The sequence below is a fragment of the Rutidosis leptorrhynchoides genome, chromosome 3 (genome assembly GCF_046630445.1).
Source record: "Rutidosis leptorrhynchoides isolate AG116_Rl617_1_P2 chromosome 3, CSIRO_AGI_Rlap_v1, whole genome shotgun sequence".
Taxonomy (NCBI): Eukaryota; Viridiplantae; Streptophyta; class Magnoliopsida; order Asterales; family Asteraceae; genus Rutidosis; species Rutidosis leptorrhynchoides.
In genome coordinates, this window is record NC_092335.1 from 693,059,761 (window position 1) to 693,081,177 (window position 21,417).

Sequence of the window (21,417 nt, forward strand, 5' to 3'; positions counted from 1 at the left end):
ATTTCGAGTTGTACGAATTCACAAGGCTCGGGTTGTTCGGCCAATGTTCGTGTGTTTGAGGTTAAGGGGTTAACCTTGTTCGTTTATATTGTTATATATATATTAATGTGTTGTTGTGTTGTAGCTAACCCTCCGGGTGTAGCTATTTGGCGATGTTTACTTTGTCGTTGGTGGACTATCTTTTGTGTTGTATCTTTAGCTCGTTGCTTAGATCGTACGGTATGCTTAGTGTAGACGCTTTATACTTGGATGCTTCGGTATGCGATATTTGTTTTGTGTGGCGTATTCATTTTATACATATATATGTATGTAGTATATTATCATTCACTAAGCACTAGCTTACCCTCTCGTTGTTGACTATTTTTATAGATTTCATGCGGACGGTGGCTCGGGTAAGTGCGAGGACTAGAAGACTTTCATAGCTTGCTTTAGAGACTTGCTTTTGGATCGTTTAGGATTGGGTAGCGTATCCCCGATCGCCATGCTCGGCTTTGTGTTGTATTAAAGTCTTAAAGTCGAAAATTGTATTTTGGTACTTAAGGTGGTAAAATGGGCCGATGTGGGACCCGCTTCGTAAACTTAATTTTATTAATTAAACGTGTTAGTTTTATATGTATGAATTCATGGTTAAAAGCGTTTTGGCTAAAAACGTCGGGAACGGGTCAAACATTTTCACATTTCAAGGAAAACCGGACAGCGGGCTGCCAGACAGGTTCTGCGCGCCGCGCAACCTGTTGGCGCGCCGCGCAACTCAGCCAACAGCAAATTTTTTTTTTGTCATGAAATTTAACGGGGTTTTATACGCGGTATGGTTTGGGTTGTTACACATTATATCTCTATAAATGCCATTGCAACTCACTAAAACTTACAAATAAATTACACTGATGTAAAACAAGTTTGACTTAACACCGTGTGACTTTATGATTAGATTGAGTGAAGCTTTTAAGGGGGTATTTGGATCTGCATTAAATCATAGGAAAGTTAAGAATATAAGTTTCATCGATGAGTCTAAATCATCATACACCTCATTTGTAGTATCTATAAGGTCCTTGTGTTTCAGCTTGGATCTAGCGATGAATCTCTTTAATGCTATATCCTATTGAGGGCTGAAATAAATGTAAAAAATTTTAGACGTGGAGTTAAGTATGAGACTCTTAACTTATATACAGTGGCGGATCCAAGAAATTTTTTCACCGGGGGCGAAGTTTTTTTCTAAAACGTAGAGATTTTTTTTGGCAAAATATGGAGGTTTTGGGGCATAATATAGAGTTTTTTGAGCAAAATTTAGAGATTTTTGGGCAAAATACGAAGGTTTTGGGGCAAAATATGGAGGTTTTGGGACAAAATATGAAGGGTTTGGGGCAAAAAAAATTCCACCGGGGCAAAGTCGAAAAGCCGAAAAAATTTACACTAGAAATTGCAAATCCACCGGGGGCGGACGACCCACCCTGACCCTTCATAGGTCTGCCCCTGCTTATATATATAAGCAAGGTTGGAGAATTCGGATCTCGGGGAGATCTCGTTTGGACTTTTTAGGGAGATCTCGGCATCTCGGAATAATCTCGGGGAGATCTCAGACGTTGACTTACGTTGACTTTATAGTTTTTTTAAATAAAAATATACATAAAAACATAAATATATGTATATTCATATAGGTTTTTACGAGATTTTACAAAAATATCCAAGAAATGAGTGAGAAAATCTTAGAAATTACGAATTTTACAAAAAAATCTTACAAATTAGAAAGAAAATCCGAAAAATCGTGGCTTTGACCAAGTTTGACCCCGTTGACCGAGAAATCTCGGGAGATGAACATCTCGTCTCGGTTGCCTTCCAAAAATGAGATCTCGGGGATATCTCGGGAGATTTACAACACTGTACATAAGTAATGACTATTGACATTGACTAATGACATAGAATTTAAAAATAATCTCATTCATGTAATTTATGCATAACCAACAAATTTTTAAGCTACTTAAATTACACCAGATCTGATGTAATTTAACTTGCCTCAGACATGCTTTTAGGAACTGGAGTCAACAACCAGTTGCCTCACTTTTATAACCAGTTGTTTTATAAGACGTTACCTTATTTAGACTAACTTTAATTAGATCCAAAACACATAAATTACGGAGTAATAACCTTTAGCGTTGGCTCCAAAATGAGGCTGAAACCAACATAAACATAGCAAGGATTATAAAACAACTGGTTAGTACATACTAAAACAGTGAGAATCAAATGGGTTCTCAGCAGTTGCAGATTAGCTTTTTTGTTTAGACTATCACTTTAATTAGATCCAAAACACATAAATATACAGAGTAATAGACTTTTAGCTTTAGGCCCATGAATGAAGGTGAAACTAACATAAACATAATAAGGTTTATAAAACAATTGGTTAGTAGATGCTAAAAATAGTGAGAATTAAATAGGTTCTCAGGTGCAGACTCACAAACCAGTAGCCAGCCAACAGAGATTAACATGAAAATCGAAGTTAAAGTCAAAGTCAAATGAACATATTGAATACATAATTGATAATTGCATTGAAAACGTACGTACCAACTGATCTGTTAATATATGCACTTCATATTGATGGAAAGGCATTTATCATCTTCAAGAGCACAAGTTAATTTCACCATGAATGAAAATAGAATCAATCAATGAGAATTAAAATCGTGTTATCAATTCATATAGCGTCATTGATTAATTATTAATTATAAACACAAATTTAGGTAGGAAGTCTTTCAAATCAAATTACAAATATATTGACAAACAGATTAGAAGAGCTTACTTGGTTCCATGTAAGAAGAACTTAGTTAGTTCATCAAAGAGCTTAGACGGATATAAAAATAAATGTAAAACCTGCAACCGCACCGAAACAAACCAGAATATTTAAAAGAGTATTATGTACAAATATCCTTAAAATGTTCACGGTTAATCAGATCCGTAAATAATAACCTATACATGTAAAATAACTAATTCGTGTAAAAAAAATTAATAAATGATGCTAACCTGCATAAAATGGTGGGACTCAATAAAAAAAAAATATGTATGGGATACCAATAGCAGCACTTCAGAGTCCAGACATGAAGTTTCATTTTAGGAGTTCAGGAGCCATGAACAATGAAAACCCTACAATCTCATTAAATCTCTTACCTGCAAGAAACATAAGAAGACCAGAGATATTAACAACAGTGATGCCTTATGGAAATGGTCTTATTAATACTCCGTATGTTATTAACTGGATCACCTTATGTGTACCTGGTGTTAATAAAAGGGCTAATGGCCTTCAAAAGACAGTCATATATATATGATTATGGATTATGGATTACTGCTCAATCTAATATCTAGTACAAATAATATAAGTTAACAATTCAAAAGTATGATATATGAAATATATTATTATTTCACAATGAATACTTGAACTGAAATTTGATAAAGCAGAAGGATTGCATTGACCACGTAAATAAAAACAATTTCATAATCGTTGTGGTTGTTACATCAACAAGAAGAGCGTGCAAGATTTGAACTAAATTTTCTACAATAATATTATTACAATCACAACACACATACAAACTCTGGCAATAATATATATTGGTTTCCTGAAATGTGCAATGATTCATTCCATACATCAGATTTAGTTATGGCATTAGTCATTAGTCACAAAAATGAAGATACAAACATCAATTGTGGATTTCACAAAAATAAAGTTAAGCTACACCTTGGTGGAAGCAAACACTATCTAAATGTATTTGATAAGAATAATAAACATGTCCAATAAAATATTGATTAACTGCGTCTAAAATTTATGTTAATTAAATATCTGGTAGAAACCATTGTTGAATAGCTTTATAATAACATTATAGAATTTTCAAAAATGCAGATTGGTTGCAACCCGATTAAGTGAAAACATATTTCATAAATTGATTGAAAACATGGTTATATAATATTCATACCTATATCTGTAGGCGACTTCCTTCACGAACATAGTTCCAATAAACAAATGATATATCTGATAGATACGCAATTGCTTTCAATCAGGATTCTTTCCATTGACATTAATGGAATGAAAATCAAAACCATTCGAAACCCTAACTGATGGAGATTCATAGCATTTGAAAACCCAATTGGTTGAAATCCATACCTCTGAAGATTCATAATCTAGCAGCCAATCGTTATTTTAAGGTTTGGGAATTGAAAAGATGATTACGATGATGATGATAGGATTTTGAATTTATGGAGAAAAAATGAAACGGTTAATATATTTAGCATCAGTTATGATGTAAAACTGATTTAATAGTTAACAAAAGTAAGATTAAACGGTTAACGTTTGGGGTTAGTTACGGTTTAAACGACGATGAGATGTGGGATCTTGAATTTGAATCGATAAGTTGTACGGGAGTACATTACAAATATGCTATGCAGGGGTAAAATAGTAATAGTTTATACACCTTAATAGGAAAGAGACAAATCTTAGTTAGGACAAATCTCATCCATTAGATCTTGAAAATAAAAGGTTATCCTAAGGTGGAGATTTATTCTTGAATGGGTCTTTTTTTAAATCTAAACTAATATAGTCTCTGTTTTAATATATAGAGAAGATTTTCATATCTTTATCGTATAATTTATTTAATTTAAATTCAGGCATTAAAATTGTTTTGAGAAAAGTATATTAAAAGAGTATATGTTGGTGAATAAATTTCTGGTAACCAATGTTTTCTTGCATTACAAATTAGATTAAAATACTTGGAACAAAATATACTCCGTAGTTCGTAAGATCTTTTTATTTAAAAAAAATTAAGAAACCAATCTTTTAATTGGATTCCTTATAAATATTGTGTATATATACTCCGTATATGTATATAGGATATATATGGAATGCGAATTTTATGACTAATAATGAAGGTATGTTCGTTTTATTTGGCGATTGGAATGCGGTGAGATATGAAAGCGAAAGGTGTGGCTCGGATTTTTTCCCGATTGATGCTCGTTTTTTCAATGATTTCATAGAGGATAATGCGTTATATGAACTTCCTCTTGGCGGCCTTAAATACACGTGGTGTAACAAGGCGGGCAGTAAGCTTAGTAAACTTGATCGTATTTTCGTTTCTAACAATGTTATCCAGATTGGTGATGATTTTACAGGCACGATTCTCCCACGCGGTTTTTCGGATCATTCCCCGATTTTATTGTCTCAAGACACGATTGATTTTGGGCCTACGTATTTTAAAATATTCGCCTCATGGTTTTCAAGTAATGATTTTAAAGATTATGTTAAACTAGCATGGGATGAAATTAATATTGTTCATCAGTACTCCAATATCACTTATTATAAACTCAGACTTTTAAAGGCTAAGTTGAAAAATTGGATACATGCTACTAGAACATCAGAAGCGAAATCTTTGTTTGACGTGGAGAAGGAAATAGTCGAGCTTGATGTTCTCATCGATTCTGGACAGGCCACTGACGACATTATTCATGAAAAAAGAAGAGCTCATTAAATTGGCCGGTTTCAATAAAATGCAAAAAGCGAGAATTAAATGGGATGTCGAGGGTGACGAAAATTCCAAGTTTTGTCATTGCTCGTTGAAACACAAACGTCGCCAACAAACAATAAATGGTTTGATGGTGGATGGTAATTGGGTCGTTGAACCGAACGTGATAAAGAATTTGTTTTTTGAGTACTACAAAAAAAATTTTGAAAATGTCGATTCAGGAGCAGAATTTAACTCGATCGTTCCTAATTATGTCCTTTCTGAGTCAGAAGCTGAATTTTTAGAATGAGAAGTTGATAATGAGGAAATTAAAAGAGCCGTGTGGGATTGTGGTAGTACAATAGCTCCTGGTCCGGATGGTTTTTCATTCCAATTTATCAAAGACTTTTGGGACATGTTACAAGCTGATTTATGTAGAGATATTCGTTGTTTTTTCAACACGGGTACACTTCCAAACGGGGCGAATTCAGCCTTTTTTCACTCATCCCGAAAGTTAAAAACCCGGTGCTTATTTTCAAGTTTAGACCGATCTCGTTGGTCGGTTTCTTTTTACAAGATTGTCGCTAAGATTCTCACTAACAGGTTACTTGTTGTCATTAATAAAATTGTTAGTCCTGGTCGGTCTGCTTTTATTTCAGGTCGTCAGATTCTCGATGGCCCGATTATGCTTAGTGAGATTATGTCTTGGTTCAAGAAGACCAAAAGGAAGATGCTTTTATTCAAAGTGAACTTCGAGAAGGAGTACGATTCTGTAAGTTGGAAGTATTTATTATTCTTATTACGCTGTTTTGGATTCGGTGCCAATTGGTGTAGGTGGATTATTGGTTGTCTCAGTACGGCTCGAACCTCGGTATTAGTAAATGGTAGTCCGACCTGGAAATTTTCTCTTGAAAGACGTCTTAGACAAGGAGACCCGTTAAGCCTGTTTTTGTTCATAATGGTTATGGAGGTCTACATTTATCTCTTTCCCGCGCTATGGAAAGAAACATTATTCGTGGTATTAAAGTGGGAAATGAAGCAATTCATCTTTCTCATTTTATGTATGTGGATGACGTTATTATTTTTTCGGAATGGAGCAGACGAGGCCTTCACAATATTATCCAAATTCTGGAGATTTTTCATCTTGTTTCAGGTTTAAAGATAAATTAGGTCAAATCTCATATATTTGGTATAGGGGTCGAAGATTATGAGGTTGATTCTTTTGCCAATGCGGTTGGTTGTCGTACACGATCGTTTCCGACTACTTATCTTGGTGTTCCGATTGGTGCTAATATGAATTTATTAAAAAAATGGGAGTCTCTTATTAATAAATATAAAGCTAGACTTTCATCTTGGAAAGCTAGTTTGATTTCGTCAGGAGGTAGATTAACACTCATCAAATCGGTAATGGGTAGTCTTGGCATTTATTTTATGTCTTTATTTAAATGCCCCGAAACTATTTTGAAACAATTGGAGGCCATTCGTGCTAGATTCTTTTGGGGAGGTAATGCTTCTAATAAGGAAATGGCATGGGTCAAGTGGAAGTCTATTTTAGCATCCTTCGAAAAAGGGGGGTTGAACGTTGGTAGTTTGAAAGCGTTTACTATTACCCTTCTTCAGAAATAGAGATGGAGATATCTCGTGAATCCGGGTGATCTATGGGTTTCTGTTATTTAAGCTATTCATGGTAATCGATTTGACAAAGTAAATGTTTCGTCTCATAATACATGGTCTACGCTGGTCACGACTTGCAATGATTCCGTCTCGAATGGTTTTTTGCCAAGTGATGCATTTTTTTATGAAGGTTGGTAATCGTAGTTCGGTTCGTTTTTGGTTCGATAATTGGTGCGGTAATTCTAGTTTATTTACTCTTTTCAATCGTTTATTTCACCTCAATTTAAACCAACAAAACAATATCGCTAATAAATGGTGTAACAGAGAATGGGTTTGGACTTGGTCTCGATCAAACATGGGTGGCCGAAACAGTGTTTTGTTCGAGGAGCTGAAGTCGTTGGTGTCTCAGTTTCATGCTGTTGATCGTGATGATTATTGGACGTTTAGTATTTCGTCTGATGGTTTGTTCTCGGTAAAAGTGGCGAGTGATTACATAGACCGCATCATGTTACCTTCGTCTAGTGTGGCCACGGTATGTGTGACGACCCGGAAATTTCCGAACAAATTTAAACTTTATCTTTATATCATTAGATAAATATTTCAAACATATATATTACGTGCAAATTTACAATTCTAAATAAATATATACATATATTTTAACTTAGTCATAAAACGTCCTGATTTAAAATAATATATTTTGATAAACAACGAGCCACTGATTTATAGAAGCAAATGACCACAACGCTCAAATTTTATAAGATACATTTTTACAAGGTACTTTATTGATGAATAAATCAAATTATTATTAAAGGTACACGTCGCGTAACGTAAAAGGCTAGTTTTCTAAACGTACAAAAGTGCGTTCGAAAAACCGAAAGTGGTACATGAGTCGAGTGATAATGTACAAGTCATTGGAACTAAATTTACACGTCAACTATGTACGTGAATATAATATAATATATAATTAATTGTATGAATTAAATATAATATTTATATATAATATTACTTTGTAAAGTGTCGGCAAGGTTTTACGTAATTGTGACATGTATATATAGATCATGCGAGTGCATGAAAATGAAGACCAAACCCCATGCGATCGCATGGGGTGGTTGGTGGTCAAATGTTGTATAAAAGGAGATCGAGCCTGGTTCCAGTTTACTTCATCAATCCTCTCGATCTCTCTACTCTCTTAATATATATTAATAATAATATTATTATTATTATTATTATAAAGATTAATATTATTATTAATCGTATTATTATTATTAGTAGTATTAGTATTATTTGTGATGACCCGGGAATTTTCGACCAAATTTAAACTTGAATCTTATTTGATTTCGTTATGCTAAGTAAAGTCTATTAAACCGAGTCTCAAAATGTTAGAACTATTTTTCATAAATGCATTTAACCTTTGACTATTTCTGACGATTCACGAACCATCGTGTGTAAGTAAGTATGTATATATATATATATATATATATATATATATATATATATATATATATATATATATATATATATATATATATATATATAAAGATAAAAGTGTATACATATGATATTTTGAGTTAATAAAATAAACTTTAATCAATTGGAATTAAACATATAAAATAATAAAAAATTAAGTATTTATATTTAAATATAGACATGATATTATTATGAATCTATATGTATATATGTGATTGCTATCAATACTTATTATTTGTATATTGTAATGCATATAAGAAATGACTACTCAAAAATAGGTTGTTACATTATATAAATTTTCGTAAACAATATGTAATATTAATATATTAAAAAATTACTAGTTAAAACAAAAATTGTTATATCAATATTATTACTTTCTTTACTATAAAAAATACTATTTATATTAAAATCAGTATTAGGGACAATAATATTAATATTAATATGATATTTATAATTATTAATAATAAGATTGATTACAATCTATATATATATATATATATATATATATATATATATATATATATATATATATATATATATATATATATATATATATATATATATATATAAGGTACATACAGTTATGATATACATACCATCAATAAATACAGATAAATATTTTCCTATATATAAAAATTTATACAAACTGTCATATACATAAATATATACTGATATTATATATAAATCAGTATTTTTTTTTAGATATTGTATTAATAGCTAATAATAAAATCATACGTAATTGAGCATAAAAAGGGATCCAATTCAGTTCCACATATCTCAATCAAGTAACTGTATCTGTTTTTGTTTGAATCCTAATATGTTAAACATCTTTATCACTAGTACGATCCAATTTTATATTTTATGCTTCTTTTATTTTCTTCTGTACGATCGAATATTTGGGTGACGACTCAAATTGCAATAAAACAAATAATTTAATCAGAGTACTCCATAATTAATCAACACTACCATCTCTTATTCAATCATCGATTTAAAACTGCTGTACCACTTGATTTTTTTTATACAGAAAAGCAAGAACCTCTGTTCTTGACTAAAATTTTAAAAATATCGATTTCGATTAGCATTTCAAAATCCTTAATTGCAGTTGATTTAGGAATCAGTCACTCAAACTATATACAAAATCTCAACTTCCAATTCATTCTATCAAACTTTAATTTCAAGGTCAAAGTTTATATTTCAAAAGTCAAATAAACCGAACTTGACAAAAATTCGAATTAGTTTTTGAGTTTTAGGATCAATTGATGACTAGAGAAGATTTCATAAATGATTTACGACTTTTTTCATGTTGAAAGTTGTAGCTAAAACGGTATAGATTTTTAAATTCGTGTTTGAGTTCATCAAAGACCTAACGGGTCTGCTACAGTTTTTTTTTCCTTTCTTTCTGTTTAAATTAATTCATTCAACCGTTAATAGTCATTTCTGTTTCAAATTAAAGAACCTAAATTGTTTGGTAATTGTTGGTGTTGTTGGTGAATTGCCCTGGTCGATTTAGAAATTGAAGAAGAAAGTGGAAATCAGTTTATTACGGAATATATAATTTAAGAAAGGAGAGTAATCAGAAAAACAGTCATGGTTGGTTGGTTAGGGGATGAGTTGGGATAACGAGAGGTCTCGGGTTCGAGCCCCGGCGTGGTCTATTTTTTTTCAGAAAGGCTTATATAAGGGTATACCTTCCTATTTTTACTTTCTAACTATTATTATTGTTAATATTAATTATTATTATTATTTTGATCATTAGCAATGTTATTATTATTAGTATTATAATTATTAATATTGTTATTATTATTATAAATGCAAGTATCAATTATCATTATTATATTATTATGAATATAGTTACAAATTTGAATATTATTATTATTGTTAAGTAAATTATTAAGATTACTAACATACTAAAATGCATTAAATATTAGTAATATCATTATAATTACAATTGTTAGCATCATTATTATAAGTATTATTATTGTTATTATTAAGGATATTGTTATTATTAATATATCATTATTAATACCGTTAAGATTATTATTATTATCCTTACCACTATCATTAAAAGTATTATTACATAAATGTTAGAATTATCATTGTTATTAGTATATGTATTATTAATATTACTAAGATTAAGATTATTAATATTATTATTATCAATATGAAAAAATGTAAACTATTAGTTTTCTTTAATATTAGTATTAATATCATTATTATTAATAGAATTATCATTTAAAAATGATATTAGTATTACCATTCAAATTACTATTAAAAAAATTCTATTAAAACTATCATTATTATTATTACCTTTAATCCAGTAATATTACAATTATTTTTTTTTCAAACAACAGATATTCATAGATATATATATATATATAAGTATATTACAATTTCATAATAATATGTTTTATTATATACCAAATAAGCATTAAAATACATTATAAGTATTAATAAATTGTATATAAATATTAATCTTAATACATAACTAAATATACATAGAGTTGTTCGATTACCATTATATATGTTAATATATAAATTAAATGATATAGGTTCGTGAATCTGAGGCCAACCCTGCATTGTTCAGTTGTTAAATATCGTCGTATGTATTTTTACTACAAAATACATTATGGTGAGTTTCATTTGCTCCCTTTTTACTCATTACGTTTTTGGGCTGAGAATACATGCAAATGCTTTATTAACTGTTTTACAATAAATATATGCGTGAGTTTCATTTACCTTTTTACCCTTTATATTTTTGGGCTGAGAATACATGCGCAACTTTTATAACTGTTTTACGAAATAGACACAAGTAATCAAAACTACATTATATGGTTGAATGATCAAAATCGAATATGCCCCTTTTTATTAAGTCTGGTAATCTAAGAATTAGGGAACAGACACCCTAATTGACGCGAACTCTAAAGATAGATCTATCGGGCCCAACAAGCCCCATCCAAAGTACCGGATGCTTTAGTACTTCGAAATTTATATCATGTCCGAAGGAGGATCCTGGAATGATGGGGATATTCTTATATGCATATTGTGAATGTCGGTTACCAGGTGTTCACCATATGAATGATATTTTTGTCTCTATGCATGGGACGTATATTGATGAGAAATGAAAATCTTGTGGTCTATTAAAATGATGGAAATGATTATTTATGTTAAACTAATGAACTCACCAACCTTTTGGTTGACACTTTAAAGCATGTTTATTCTCAGGTATGAAAGAAATCTTCCGCTGTGCATTTGCTCATCTTAGAGATATTACTTGGAGTCATTCATGACATATTTTAAAAGACGTTGCATTCGAGTTGTTGCGTTCATCAAGATTATTATTAAGTCAATTATAGTTAGATATATTATGAAATGGTATGCATGCCGTCAACTTTCGATGTGATGAAAGTTTGTCTTTTCAAAAATGAATGCAATGTTTGTAAAATGTATCATATAGAGGTCAAGTACCTCGCGATGTAATCAACTGTTGCGAATCGTTTGTAATCGATATGGACGTTGTCCAGATGGATTAGGACGGGTCTTCACAGTTGGTATCAGAGCTGGTTTAAGCTGTGTCGTCGGCTTAATCGTAGAGGGGGTTCTCACAGTGTTACCTGTGACGAAGCATTGGCTCTTACTCCTCACGGTCTGAATATGGTTGGCTTTGCCGAGAGGCATGGTCGTAAAATCGGTGTCTGAGGTATACTCAGTGGTCACCAGGCGGTTAGCTGGGAAGGCACTAGGTGGGACGTGTGGTGTCCCCAACTATATGAAAGTTGGTATCAGAGCGGTGGTCTTAGCGAACCATGTCTGCATTAGTGTGTCTAACTGATAAGTCGTTAGGATGCATTATTGAGTCTGGACTTCGACCGTGTCTGCATATCAAAAGTTTTGCTTATCATTTTGTGTCAAAAATTACCTGTTTATCATTCTTAGGGAATCACTTGCTTATCATTCTTAATCTAGACAAATCTTACTGCCTGGATTGCATGACTAGTGTATAGACAAAATTCATATCTTAACGTATCTGCTACTTCATATCTTAGCGTATCTGCTACTTCATATCTTAGCGTATCTGTTACTGTAACTTTGCCTGGCATATTCCGTAGATTCCACCGTAACTTATGGGATTTTAGTATTATATATGCATATGTAAATTATGTATTGCAGGGTATTAATCTACATCCTATAATCTATTTCTTATCAAAAATCCTTCATCTGATTGTACGAGATGAATCCCTCAACCAGTTCGAGTCCCTCAGATTTCGATAGCTATTCCGATAGTTATTCCGACGGCTATTCCGATATGTAGTTTCACTTAAGCTCTGAAAGCAGTGTCACCAGAATGAATCAACCAATCAGCCATCCTCAATTCATCTGATGGGTTCGTAGTCTACTAAATCATTGGAGACAAGAAGAAGGCGATCCCTTCCACCCACCTTATTGCCCTCTTGGCAAAGAACCTGAAGCACTTACAGGCAAACCTGTTCGAAATACCATTTTCTCTCTCATTTCCAGAGTATCTTGTCATGATTATATACTATCTCGAATTCTAGATCTTATTCATTCGCTCGTTCTGACCGACAATCCAACCGGAATAATAGAAGAAGTCAACGAACTTCGCGCTCGTGTAATTAATTTGGAGAATATGGTGCAAAATTTACCAGCTTCAGCAACATCATCGGCATCAACAGTACCATCAGTAATAGTACCAGTCACATCAACAATCCATACCTCAACATCTCATTCTTTACCTCGAGCATAATCATCCATCTGCGAATCGTACTACATCATTTATCTCCGTTTGACACGGCGATTATGTAATCTCTAATGTTTTAGAGATTATATTTTTTTGTTCTAAACTGTAAATCAAATGAGTTTAATATCATATTGACTCATTAAATCTATGATTACATCTGAAGAAAATATATATGTATATATATTTCCATAAAGATTGTAATTAAAAATTATTTTGTACAAACTGTTAATGGTGAAAATATTTTAACGGGTAGGTAATACCCGATGAATATTTAAATTTCACATTAATAAGTTACACTGTATATTCTTCGAATCCGATTCAACATTTATTCACTATCCTACTTACATCCACTGGTATTCGTATCCGTTCACCGCAGAATAACCATTTTCATTCAATTTTAAATTTGGATTTTGACCTAAAATCCAACAAGTGGCATAATGAAGGAAACATTTGATAAAATAAAATTTGTTAGAAACAGACTAATTAACTATGAGAAATTTTGCTAAGAATCCACGCTAACAAAATCCTAGCTAACTGTTCCTAGCTAACTGATTACATTTTATTTATCGCAATTTTTTTATCGCAATTTATTTATCGTAATTTAATTATCGCAATTTTATTTATTGTCATTTAATTTCCGTTATTTACTTTACGCACTTTATTTATCGTCATTTAATTTCTGTTATTTATTTTACGCACTTAAATATCGGGACACGTATACAAGGTTTTGACATATCATATCGACGCATCTATATATATTATTTGGAATAACCATAGACACTCTATATGAAGTAATGTGGGAGTTAGCTATACAAGGTTGAGGTTGATTCTACAATAATATATATAGTTTGAGTTGTGATCGAGTCTGAGACGTATACGGGTCACGACACGTATTAATTATTTCGAATATTATATATTGCTAATTATGGACTATCAATTGAGGACTAATGACATTGGACAATTAAAATGAATTAAAATATTGATTATAACATATGAAACTAAATAATTCTTCAAGTTGCCACTTGATTGCATCGTAAACCTCATTTGTATCTTGACGATTACAATCGGCGTTCAAACTTTTCATGATTCTTGAAAACACCTCAATCGATAGGATGAATCAACCGCACTTCATCTACGGAAGGAAAGAGTTATGCATATAGTTATGCACCTGAGAAACTCTCGACAACTGAGTAAAAGTTTAACACGTAGCCGCGTCAGATCCTTTGGCATTTATTAGCAAAAATAACTTTGCGATCCCTTTTCAAGGTAGCCAATTTTGTCACAGCTCCAGCAAGTCAACTTCAACTTTTCATTCGAAGTAGCCTTACTATAATCCTGATATATACGATTACCCGTTTGATACCGGAGAATTCTTTTATATTCCACCATATTACCAGCAGACATACCAGCAACCTCGTTACTTCTTGGCTTAAATCTCTCTGACAAATCATTATATTTATTCATTGAAACCCTATCATATACTCATCTGCATCTTGTGACGAGAACTGCCATACCAATTACCGGGAATCAGCAATCAGTACTTTGAAAACTCACAGCATATCTACATCAACAGTTATATGTATGACATTTATCTCTTAGAATTATGATCTCTCTTTTTGGAATTCTGAAAAGCACTCAGTCACAAATCAATACTCTGAATGTTGAAAAAGCTGAATGAAGCAGCAGAAACCATAGACAACCGTAAACGACCATAATCATCGAAAGTTTGATGATAAAGAATAGTATGTTGAAAAAACTCAGAAAAGTTGGAACTGGAAAACGGATTGAGCTAACCACGAAGGAGACCAAGGACAAATACAAGGACCATACCATATATTCAAAGAATCCAGGTAATTCTGGATCCGATGAAACCTTCAACGAATATCTTGCTCTGTGCTCATGTTAAAATCTTGCGAAAAATCTTTCTCCATCAACCATCGAACTTAGAAATTCCAAAATATCATCATCAATATCTTCGATATTTCTGAGGATATTTTCATAAATATTCTCGTCCGAAATTATATACCTCTTCGTGCTTCCTGTGTATCATTATATTGGAAACATTCAATAGAAAATTTAGTACCGAAAAGCAGATTATGCGAAACTATGAAGAACGCCGTGGACAAATCGCAAAGAATAAGTTTGACTTCAAAGAATCCAAATGATTCTGTTTCTGATGAAATCTTTAGCGAATACATTGCTTCCGAATCTAAACCTTTACGGATAAATCTTCTTCATCATCCATCGATATTAAAAATTCCAAGATATCATCGTATTTTTCATTATAAATATCCTCCATATTTCTGAAGATATTTTTATAACTATTCTTATCTGAAATCATTAATCTTTTCGTGCTATCAACATTACATCATATAGAAACTGTTAGTTTGTCACGACCCGGAAAATTTTGTCTAATTTTGAACCAAACTCTCGATACGATTTAATATTTTTTTGACACAATAAGAAATGTTTGTTAGGTTGGATCTCAAAAATTTTGAACTATTTCATTTATTCAATTGACCTTCGACAGTTTTCGACGATTCACGAACAAATATTTGTAAATAGATATATATATATATATATATATATATATATATATATATATATATATATATGTGTGTGTGTGTGTGTGTGTGTGTGTGTGTGTAAATGTGTATATAAATACTATTTGGAAATATATAAAGATAATGTTAAATTTATTTGTTTAAAAATATATAATATATATTTATGTGATTAAACTTGTTATTTAAAACTGATTATATATATAGAGAGAGAAAGTAAACGGAAAATGAATGATTACGAGCTTAATTAGTAAACGTCAGTAACACTCCGTTGATGTTTGGTTAGTTTTAATATAGACATAATACATGTTCATGAATGATTAAAATAAAAGTTGGAATGTAAATTGATTACGAAGATTTTAGATTTGTTAAAAATATTATTATCCTTTTAGTTTAAATTTTAGTACTCCGTACATATTAATTGGTACATAAAATAAATAATTTTCGAACCTTTTTGAGCAGGTTTCAAACAGGTAATGAGTGAAATAATTAAATATGCTTAATCTAACAGTTTGGGATTTTTAGGAACACTTTTGTACGGCAACTGTTTAGCAATGGACACGATACATTTCCTATTAGAAACTGTCGGCACAAAATGTCGAATAGGAGGCTGTTAAATATCTTCTGTGACACGTATTTCTTACTTGACCACTTGAATTCACTATTTATTATTATAATTATATTATTATTATTATTATTATTAATTATTAATTATTAGATTAAAGTTAAAGTTATTATTATTATATATATATATGATTTTTTTTACGTGTGTATATGATCAATCCACAACTCATAACCATTGCCAACTTTTACCACATAAACACCCATGGAAACCCACCAACAAGACCAACTCCATCACTTCAACCCATCGAACCACGACCACCTTCTCCATAAACCCCCGCCATCCCTACCATCGTCATCAATTGAAAACCTACAAGCACAACCGGTTAACCACCACCACCTTAGTCATCACCATCACCGCCATATGCCACCTCTACACCACCCACACCACCGCAGCCACCACCGGATCACATGAACTACCATCTACGCCACCCTACAAATCCCATGGAAGCACCTTGAACAACCATCACCTTCTATCAAATTTTCTGTTTCTTGTCAAAAAGCCCACGTCTCTCTTCAAGCATGGAAAACCGTTATCTTCTCCGAACCATTTAACTTCACAGCAAACTAGACTGGACCTGATGTTGTGACTATATGGACGTGTTTTGTGAACCATCGCTGTTCTACACCTCAAAAAGAGTGGTACCCGAGATCGACCTCAACCACGCAAATATTGCCAGGTACCTCCCGCCTGAGCCCGGTCTTCTATCTGACCTCGCATTTTTGTACATGTCTACAAACTGTTTTAAAACACCAACGAGGTGGCTGAGTCCATGGTTTGATATGTGGTCCGATTTAAAAAAAAATAAAAAAATAAACCATCGATATAAATAATTATATATAGATGTAATGGATCAATGAAGGGGATATATGAAATAATAATATATGCACTTGATTAGCCGACACTTGCCTATTGAGTTATTACTTTATATATATAAAAAAAAACTGAAAAGGAAAGGGATCAAAAGTCTAGTATTATATGTACAAGTCAAGTTATAGTAACGCAATACAAGAGTTGTGCTGTTGCTATAATTTTTTTTTATTTGGATCGGTATTATTAATTTACCCATTAAATAACTAAGCCCAACATCATACTATTGGGTATCGATTGGATTGTTATTGGGCCATGTTTTCCTCTTTGTTGGGACAAAACTAGAAATCATGTTGGGCTGAGAGGATCCATTTAGTTGTTGGGCCGAAATAAAAAGAAATAGGGTTAAACGAATTGCGGATATAAAAATATATCAGAAAAGCGTGACAGATCAGATGGTTGGGATGTTTGTGTTTAGCGTGACAGATCAGATGGTTGGGATGTTTGTGTTTAGCGGGAGGTCGCGGGTTCAAACTCGGACTTGGGCATTTTTTAAGGGCTACTCCCTTGAGGTAGTTATTTATCTATTATTATTATTATTATTATTGTTATTATTATTATTATTATTAGCATTATTAAAAATTTTATTAATAATATCATCAATATTATTATTCGTATCAATTTTTATTAAAAACTATCATTTATATTAAAAGTATCATCATTATTATTATTATTATCATTATTAGAAAGATTATCATTTTTATCAAAATTATTATTATTACTATCATTATTATTATTTTGACATAAATACTATTATTTTCATATTATCAATATTATTATCATAATAACTATTATTATTATTGTAAAATAAAACAACCTTTAGTTATTATTATTATCAATATTATCTTATCAAATAATTATTAATTATATACAACTATATTTACTACTCATAACATAACTATATCAATACCTTTATAATAAATATTAATAAATATAATTAATAAGGTTATTAATGAAAAATCCAATTAAAATAACAATTAAATCACTAATAATATATATATTTGTTCGATTACCATTTTATGTGTTAATATATATATATATATATATATATATATATATATATATATATATATATATATATATATATATATATATATATATATATATATATATATATATAAATGATATAGGTTCGTGAATCCGAGGTCAACCCTATATTGTTCAATGTCGTCATATGTATTTTTACTACAAAATACAGTATGGTGAGTTTCATTTGCTCCCTTTTTAATTGCTTTTGCAATATATTTTTGGGCTGAGAATACATGCGTTGCTTTTATAAATGTTTATGAAATAGACACAAGTACTTAAAAATATATTCTACGTTGAGTTGTACCACTGGCATACTTCCCTGTAGCTTGGTAACTAATATTTACATGGGTATTGTAAATGCGAATCCTGTTGATAGATCTATCGGGCTTGACAACCCCAACCGGACTGGACGACCAGTATTCAACGGTTGCACAGTACTTCGTTTCGGTGACTGCACTTGGTACGGTGTAGTGAGATTTCATAATAAAGGGAATATGCGACGTGATTAAATGTTAAGTATGGTTACCAAGTGCTCAACCACTTAGAATGCTTTACATACACTTGCGAGTGTATTATGTTTATAATTATGAAATCTTGTGGACTATTAATATATTAAAAAGATTGTTATGATAAACCTATGAACTCACCAACCTTTTGGTTGACACTTTTAAGCATGTTTATTCTCAGGTACGAATTAAATCTTTCGCTGTGTATTTGCTCAATTGAAAGATATTATTTGGAGTCATTCATGGCATATTTAGGTCAGTACCTCACAATGGGACCAGATGATGATGACTTCGTCCAGGAGGATTAGGACGGGTTGTTACATAGTTTCTATATTCTGTAAACTTTTGAGCTTAAAATATGAATGTTATTGAAGTAATGTTGGGAATTGATGCATGAGTTAGTATAATATAATGACACTTGATCAACGTGATTATATTACAGTAATTCATGCTGAGTTTCTAATGGAATGTGATGATTCACAGAACATACCGTCATCATGTGCCATTTACATGACTCTTACATTCTACTCAATCTCCAAACATATTAAGAACATATCTTCTTAATAGTTCTATCTTTCCGTATATTCTGGTAATTTGACAAATCAAATCGTGCTATTACGATTTCCTTCTTAGAACATTAACAATGTTCATTCCGAAGTTTATATCTGCGAATTCTAAACCATTACAAGTGGTGTTTGATCGCAAGAAGAAGAAACGAAGGGACAAAGCTCCAAAATATAAGAGAAAATATAAATCCCAATAACAACACGGAGGTTACAAACCGTGGATATTAATACGAATAACAATATAAAGACATGGTATAATTAAGAATAGTATTACCCCAAGGTAATAATAGGAGTAAACAGATTCTTCTGGTGGAAGATTGAAAAGAAGGATGACAGAAATGATAATTAAGAAAATATCAAGGATTAGAACTGGATTAAGCATTTTCACAATCCTTTAGATGTACGAACTAAGAAAGAAAGTATTGGAATGGTGAAAATAATGGAACGGATGAAGTTCATTTATAGTGGAAATATCAGACAGAGTAATCGAGGCAGATCACCGTATTTAATTATGAAGATCTTAATTTCCATAAATCCCGAAGAATCAGATCTTATAGATTTCAAAGATTTTCTTCAAATCCCTTGAATTCCGGAATTCAACCAAGACAACGTCAAAAGCTAAGACGCACCTTATTTTCTAAATTCCACCGTGACTACGTCAAAAGTTAAATCTCTATCTAAATCTGTTGTGACAGCTTCATTCGTACGCTTCGATTAATCAAATCATTTTATCCATATTACTCAATGATGATAAAACTCTATTTATCAACTTATATTCGTCATGAAAACATTTTTATTGTTAACCATGACCACCTCACTCAAATTTCGGGATGAAATTTCTTTAACGGGTAGGTACTGTGATGACTCAGGAATTTCTGACCAAATTTAAACTTGAATCTTATTTGATTTCGTTATGCTAAGCAAAGTCTATTAAACCGAGTCTCAAAATGTTAGAACTATTTTTCATAAATGCATTTAACCTTTGACTATTTCCGACGATTCACGAACCATCGTGTGTAAGTAAGTATGTAAATATATATATATATATATATATATATATATATATATATATATATATATATATAAAGATAAAAGTGTATACATATGATATTTTGAGTTAATAAAATAAACTTTAATCAATTAGAATTAAAAATATAAAATAATAAACAATTAAGTATTTATATTTAAATATAGACATGATATTATTATGAATCTATATGTATATATGTGATTGCTAGCAATACTTATTATTTGTATATTGTAATGCATATAAGAAATGACTACTCAAAAATAGGTTGTTACATTATATAAATTTTCGTAAACAATATGTAATATTAATATATTAAAAATTACTAGTTAAAACAAAAATTGTTATATCAATATTATTACTTTCTTTACTATAAAAAATACTATTTATATTAAAATCAGTATTAGGGACAATAATATTAAAAATGAAAGTGGGTTAAATAAATTGTTATAATTATTATGAAAGTTATTATTAGTAATGAAATTGTTAATAATAATATTAGTAACATTATAATTAATATTATTATTATTAGCAATATTATTAGTATCATCTATAATATTATTATTTTATTGTTATAAAGTGTGAATATTATTATTTATAATATTAATATGATATTTATAATTATTAATAATAAGATTGATTACAATCTATAATATATATATATATATATATATATATATATATATATATATATATATATATATATATATATATATATATATATATATATATATATATAAGGTACATACAGTTATGATATACATACCATCAATAAATACAGATAAATATTTTCCTATATATACAAATTTATACAAACTGTCATATACATAAATATATACTGATATTATATATAAATCAATATTTTTTTTAGATATTGTATTAATAGCTAATAATAAAATCATACGTAACTGAGCATAAAAAGGGATCC

General features: G+C 30.8%; 2 protein-coding genes across 2 annotated transcripts in view; both read left to right on the forward strand.

The window, feature by feature from the left end:
• The first annotated feature begins 5,886 nt into the window (after positions 1-5,886).
• LOC139902749 (uncharacterized) lies at positions 5,887-7,097 on the forward strand. The gene is made up of 3 exons (XM_071885351.1): positions 5,887-6,243; positions 6,306-6,342; positions 6,667-7,097. Exons 1-3 carry the CDS (start codon positions 5,887-5,889, stop codon positions 7,095-7,097), a joined length of 825 nt encoding a protein of 274 aa, XP_071741452.1.
• A 343-nt stretch (positions 7,098-7,440) lies between these two features.
• The window catches only part of LOC139902750 (uncharacterized), a 78,988-nt gene continuing 65,011 nt past the window's right edge, over positions 7,441-21,417 (forward strand). The window contains exon 1 of the mRNA XM_071885352.1: positions 7,441-7,617. Within this exon, the coding sequence (XP_071741453.1) occupies positions 7,441-7,617 (177 nt within the window). The remainder of the gene's footprint in view (positions 7,618-21,417) is intronic.

What these genes read in the sequence shown, in the direction of transcription:
- LOC139902749 (XM_071885351.1), top strand. Translation starts at nt 5,887, where the DNA reads ATGTTACAAGCTGATTTATGTAGAGATATTCGTTGTTTTTTCAACACG. An exon ending in TCGAGAAGGAGTACGATTCT is followed by an intron (nt 6,244 to 6,305) that starts GTAAGTTGGAAG and finishes CAATTGGTGTAG; the next exon opens with GTGGATTATTGGTTGTCTCA. An exon ending in TCAGTACGGCTCGAACCTCG is followed by an intron (nt 6,343 to 6,666) that starts GTATTAGTAAAT and finishes TATTTGGTATAG; the next exon opens with GGGTCGAAGATTATGAGGTT.